The sequence below is a fragment of the Parus major genome, chromosome 21 (genome assembly GCF_001522545.3).
Source record: "Parus major isolate Abel chromosome 21, Parus_major1.1, whole genome shotgun sequence".
Lineage (NCBI taxonomy): Eukaryota > Metazoa > Chordata > Aves > Passeriformes > Paridae > Parus > Parus major.
In genome coordinates, this window is record NC_031789.1 from 6,173,174 (window position 1) to 6,179,881 (window position 6,708).

At 57.4% G+C, this 6,708-nt stretch overlaps 1 protein-coding gene across 1 annotated transcript in view; it reads right to left on the minus strand.

Moving 5' to 3' along the window:
• The window catches only part of AGRN (agrin), a 61,751-nt gene that overhangs the window by 49,222 nt on the left and 5,821 nt on the right, over positions 1-6,708 (minus strand). Inside the window, exon 4 of the mRNA XM_033519371.1 lies at positions 1,570-1,791. Coding sequence (XP_033375262.1) covers positions 1,570-1,791 — 222 coding nt within the window. The remainder of the gene's footprint in view (positions 1-1,569; positions 1,792-6,708) is intronic.

The following is a 6,708-nucleotide window of genomic DNA, read 5'->3' on the forward strand; positions in this document are numbered from 1 at the left end:
GACTGTCTCCCAGCCAGGAAGGAACATTCCGGGTGGGTTCTCGATCCTCTCCTGCCTCCACTGAGCTGGAACAGCCCAAACCCTCTGTGCCCACGGGCAGCGCTACAGCCATGCTCAGGCACCGCTCCTTGTGCGCCGGCACATGGATGGACAACTGCAACAACCGAGCAACAGCTGAACAACAGCCAGACAGCAACTGCAACCAAACAACAGCTGAACAACAACTGCAACAACCAAACAGCAGCTGAACAACAACCGATCTGCCACTGTAACAACCGAACAACAGCCGAACAACACCCAGACAGCAACTGCAACAACTGAACAACAGCTGAACAACAACTGCAACAACCGAACAGCAGCTGAACAACAACCAAACAGCAACTGTAACAACCGAACAACAGCTGAACAACCACCAAACAACCAGACAGCAACTGCAACAACTGAACAACAGCTGAACAACCACCAAACAACCAGACAGCAAATGCAACAACCAAACAACAGCTGAACAGCAACCGAACCACAACTCAACAACCAAACAACAACTGCAACAACCAAACAACAACCGAACAGCAACTGCAACAACCGAACAACCAGACAGCTGAACAACAGCTGATCAACAACTGAACAACAACCAGACAGCAACTGCAACCAAACAACAACCAAACAGCAACTGAACAGCAACTGTAACAACCAAACAACCAAACACCAACCAAACAGCAACTGCAACAACGGAACAGCTGAACAGCAACTGCAACCGAACAGCAGCTGAACAAGAACTGCAACAACTGAACAACAACCAAACAACAACCAAACAGCAACTGCAAATACTGAACAACCAAACAACAACAATTAAACAACCAACCAAGCAACAACAAAACAACAACAAAACAACCAAACAGCAATGAAACAGCAACCAAACATCAACCTCCAGCCCAAATGTCCCCACAGGGCCCCTTGTGCTTGCCCCTGATGTCCTTCTGGAGCACACAGCCCATTAACAACAACAAAACAACAACAACAAAACAAGAACCTCCAGCCCAAATTTCACCTCAGGGCCCCTTGTGCTTCACCCTGACGTCCCTTTTGAGGTCACAGGCCAACAATGACAACAACAAAACAACATCAAACCCCAAATCTCACCACAGGGCCCCTTGTCCTTGGCCCTGACGTTCCTCTGAAGGACACAGGCCATGAACAACAAAACAACAATCCCACCCAAAAATCTCACCTCAGGGCCCCTTGTCCTTCATCCTGATATCCCATTTGAGGACACAAGCCAACAACAACAACAAGAACAAAACAGGAACAAAACAGGAACAAAACAGGAACAAAACAGGAACAAAACAGGAACAAAACAGGAACAAAACAGGAACTTCTGCCCCAAATCTCACCACAGGGCCCCTTGTCCTTGACCCTGATGTTCCTCTGAAGGACACAGGCCATGAACAACAAAACAACAATCCCACCCAAAATCTCACCACAGGGCCCCTTGTCCTTGACCCTGATGTCCTTTTTGAGGACACAGCCAGCACCACCAGCACCAGTACCACGATCCCAGCCCATCCTTACCGCAGGGCCCCTTGTGCTTGATGCCAATGTCCCTCTGGAGCACGCAGGCCATGGCGCGCAGCTCGCAGGGGTTGCCGTAGGTGCGCTGGTCGCTGCCGCACACGGGGTCGTAGCGGCCCTGGCACTGCTGCTGGCACTCGCACACGGCCTCCTGGTTCTTCACCACGCACGTGGCCCCGAAGGCGCACTCCACGCTCAGGCAGGGGCTGGGCGCGCCCAGGTCTGCGGAGGGGACAGGAGAGGCGCGGGTGGCTCGGGCGGGTGGCTCGGGCGGGACGTGCCGGCGTCCCACGGGGACACCTGCCTGCCCCAAGCCGTGGTGAGCGCGCAGAGCTGCGGGGCTGGCCCCCAGCCCGGCCCCTGGCCCCTCCATGCCGCCCCGCCATGCCCGGCTCAGCACGGTCCCCATGCGTGGCAGAGGTTAGGGATGGGCAGCAGGCACGGGATCTTCTCCCCCTCACGCCGGGAATGGGATTCCCACCTCGGCCCCTGCCCGGAAATGGGAGCAGCAGCAGCAGCACTGGCAGAACCTTCCACAAAGCTCGCACAGGGAGAGTTCCCTTCCCTGGGATCCACACCTGGGATCACACTGTTCCCTGAAAAGCTCGTGGGGTTCCCCAGGAGGAGCTGGCTGGAGAGGACACGCTTGGTTCCACCACACCGCTCATCCCCTGTCCCATCCTCCTCCCTCCTCTTCCCAAGGATGGGACATCCCGTGTCCTTCCCTCAGGCCAGCCCTCAGGAAGGGACTCCAGCAGAGCCCTGAGCCTGCCAGGGGCTGGCAATTCCCCAGCTGGGAAGCAGCATTTCCTCTGGATCTGTGATCCCCGCCCTGCACCTCCCTGGGCGATGCTCAGTGGTGACAAAGTGCCAGCAGAGAGCAGAGGCCCTGTCCCACTCCCTGCTGGCAGGGACATCCCAGGGCTTCATCCCAGCTCCCAACCAAGAATTTCCTCCAGGAATGGCCCCACCAGCCAGGAGCCGAGGTGGCCGTGCTGCTGGGGACAGAGGACGCTGCCCAGGGGCTGGCACGAGGAAAGGACACCACGGGTTCCATGGGTGCTGGACAGCGACAAGGACACAGGACAAGGACATGGGGGGACAGACAATGCGGCTCAGAGGAGATGGAGCAACAGCAGACACAGCCCAGCCCCGGCAGCGAGGCAGGCATGGAGCAGAGAGCTGGGAAAGGCCCCTCTGGAGCGGCCCTGGGCACCTCCCCTGGCAGCAGCACGCTGGTGGCAGCTCTGCAGAGCAGCAGCCAGGCTGGAGCCCTGTGCCAGCCAGCCAGGAAGGGCCCGGGAACGCCCGGATCGGGATCTGCCTCTCTGGGAAGCACCTACCAAGTCACAGCCCAGAGCCAAGGGTCTGCAAAGGAACAGGGAGAGGGGGACAGTTCAGGCACAAGGACACAATCCAGCCCCTCTGCAGCTCTGTCCCCAGTGTCCCTGCAGCTCTGAGCGCTTCCCCAGCACCAGGAATTGCTCCCCGGGGAGCTGCCCCCGTCTGTTTCCTGTTTTGGTCCCTTAAGCGCGTCCCCCAACACACAGACACAGCTTCCATGGGGAAATTCCCTCTGGACAGTTTTCCTGGGCATGAAGCAAAGATAATCCCTGGTTTGAGATCCAGGCCCAGCCTCCAGCCTTGGGAAGCACAGGAATGGGAGTGGGAGCACCAGGAGGGGCCAGCCCTGGTGGAGAACCTGGCCCTGACACTCCCCATCCTTCTCCAGCAGGAACACGCTGGAGATGCAGCACATGGAATTCCCAAATCCCAGCCTGGAATATCTCACATGCAGCCTTGGGCACCTCCAGACATCTCAGGGGCTTTGGAACTGATTTTCCTGTGGGTGGGAGCAGCGAGGACCTGCTGAGCTGGGCTTTAATGCAGACCTGCTTCCAGTCCTGGCCCTGCTCCACCCTGGAGGGAGGGAAACTGAGGCACAGGGAAAGCCCAACTCTCTCTATGCACCCTGGGTGATTCCAGGGCCTGATCCTTTACCTGCTGCTGAGCCTGGAAGTGCTCCAGACCAGGCTTGGAGCAGTCTGGGGCAGCAGGAGGTTCCCTTCCTGTGGCAGGGGGCTGGAACTGGACAATAATTTAGGATCCTTCCAACCCAAAGCATTCCATGGCTCTGAACAGACACCCAGCCAAGCCCAGGGATCTGGGAATCCCAGATGTTGGGAATATCCAGGGAATACTGAGCTCTCCTGGCAGCCCAGCTGGGGATGCCCATGGGGAAGAGGCACTGAGCCCATCAGTCCATGCCTGGGACACCCGGCTGTGCTCCACAGGGAAATATTCCCAGCGAAGAGCCACCCACGAGCACAGCCAGCTCCTCCAAGCCTGGGAGAGGGAGCTGGGATCCCTGTGGAGCTCCTGAGCCCAGGGACAAGCAGGACACACAGCCGGGACAGCACGGGGAGAAGCGCCGCAGCCCCGGGCAGCAGGAACTGCGGGAAGGACGAGGCGGGGAAGCGAGGGGGGTTGGTTAGTTGGGAGCAGAAGGAGAGGGAAGATCAATCAGGAGCGGTCCAGAGCGATGCAGCAGCCCCGGGAGGGGCTGGCTGAGGAGCGGGGGGCTCCCAGCACCCACCTCTGCTCCCACTCTGCCTCGAAGGCACAGCAAGCATCGGACAAGAGCCCAGCAATTTCCACTCCAGCAGGCAGAGTTTGGGGCGAGGGATGGGACAAACCCCCCAGGGCAAGCTCTCCGTCCTGGGGGGCTCTCAGGCCAAACTAGAGAGAGGTGGGAGCAGTGAGAGGAGGCCAGGAGAGGCCCTGGCCACGGAGGAGGGGCAGAGCCGAGCTCCCAGCAGAGATGTCCAGGCTGGGAGCAGGAGGGTGGTGCCAGGACAGAATTCCTTCCTCCACACAGGCAACACTGTAAAACACAAGACACAGAGGAAACAGGAAAAGAGAGAGAGAGAAGGAGGGAGAAAAAGAGGAGTGCAGAGCAGAGAGTGGGAGGAAAAGACAGACACCCTTTCCTTTCCTTTCCTTTCCTTTCCTTTCCTTTCCTTTCCTTTCCTTTCCTTTCCTTTCCTTTCCTTTCCTTTCCTTTCCTTTCCTTTCCTTTCCTTTCCTTTCCTTTCCTTTCCTTTCCTTTCCTTTCCTTTCCTTTCCTTTCCTTTCCTTTCCTTTCCTTTCCTTTCCTTTCCTTTCCTCCCACTTCAGCCTCATCCCATCCCTTCTCTCTCAGCTGTGGCACTGAGGATTCCAAACAAGGCTTGGATGGTTTTGTTTGGCTTTGTGTCGCTGGCCCAGGTGCTGGAGAAGGCAGCAGAGAGCTCAGGGTTTGTCAGGCAGGTGCTGTCAGGGGCTCAAACGCTGCCAGGCCCCTCCCGGCTCTGCATTCCCACAGCACCCAGGCATTCAGAGCTTCTCCTTTTCCTCTCCAGAGCTGACAGGGATAAAAAAATCTGCTCACACCTCCTGGGGATGGGCTGCGGGACTGCCTGGGGCTGCCTCAGGGACTCTGCAATCCCCAGGTTTTGGCAGACAGAGCCCTGGTTTTGATTCATTCCCCCATTTTTTGCTCCCATCCCAGCAGGATGCAGCTCCTGGAAGCAGATGCTGGCCTGGAGTGGGGAGGGAGCTGGAATAAAGGAAAGGAGATGGAGGGAGGAATGGCAGGTGCACCAGGGCCACATCCTGCTGCTCCTGGCCTTTTTCCACGGAACATGGTGGAAATGATGCGTGGCTGACGCTGAGGAGCAGCACAAATTCCCTGCTCATCCCAGAGATTTGGGAACTTTTAACCTCTCAAGGAGGCCAGGGGAGGGTTTGAAGAGAGCCCAGGGAGCCAGGGCTGCAAAAAATCCCCCCCTGGGATCAGGATCACTGCCCTTCCCACCAGGAAAACTTGGGGAATTGACTCCCAGCCATTCCCCCAGCAGAAACACAGAGAAACGGATGCTTAAAAATAACAGCTGTGCTTATTCTGAGTGGGATTTTGGGAGCCTGACAAATTCTTTTCCAGCAGCTGGGTCTGGCAGCCTCGAAAGCCTCCAGCAGGAGCACAAAGCCAACAAAGCACATCCCCAATGTGGGATTCTGATTCCCAAGCACTTTGGGAGGCTCAGACCAGCTGATACCTGATTAAACATCAGCTTAAAAGAACGGGACGCAGCTCCAGAGGTGGGGAAAACCGAACTGAGCTGAAATGAACAACCTGTAACTCATCCAAATCAATGCAGTGGCTGCTTTAACCTCCTTCACTTCCCAGGGGAGATGTTAAAACCGGACATTCCCAGCATCCTAAGGATCCAAAGCCCCATCCCATCCCATCCTCCTGAGAAAGGTCCATTGGGGAGCTTCTCCTAGAGACGAGACAAAGACACGGTGAGAGCTCCAGAGGGAGCACAGAGGGAAGAGTTCCCGGCGGAGAGCACCTGGAGCTGGGAGAAGCAGCAGGCATGGAAGGGAGAGCGTGGGAAGGGTTTGGAGACTGGCACTACCCTGGAGGAGCAATGGATGGCATGGATTGAAGGGAATGCGGTGGGGAGGAACCAGCAGGACGTCAGACACTTGGTTCAAACACAAATGGGTGTCCCCCACACGGGACAGAGACAGGAGCACGGACAGCGAGACGTGCACACACACCGGGGCTGCTGGAGGGACACGGACACAGAACCAGCCACGGGCCAGGCCAGCTGCACGCAAGGCTGAGCCCCTGCCCTGCTCAGCAGGAATCCATTTGCAGCTTCCCAACATCCCACCCTGCCTGGAGCCAGCCAGGTAGGGCCAAGGGTGGGTGGGGGACCAGAATCCCCATGGGACAATTTGGGGTCCAGCATCCCCAAGGAACAGGACAGACACCATCATCCCCATGGGACAGGAGGGACACCAGCATCCCCATGGGACAGGACAGGCACCAGCATCCCCATGGGACAGGACAGGCACCAGCATCTCCATGGGACAGGAGGGACAGCAACCCCGTGGGACAATTTGAGGATCAACATCCCTGTGGGACAGCAAGGACCAGAATCCCCATTGGAGAGGAGTGACCACCACCCCTGGGACAATTTGAGGACCACCATCCCTATGGAAAAGGAGTGACCACCATTCCCTGGGACAGTTTGAGCACCATCCCCATGGGACAACTCAAGGCCCACCATCCCCTGGGACAATCTGAGG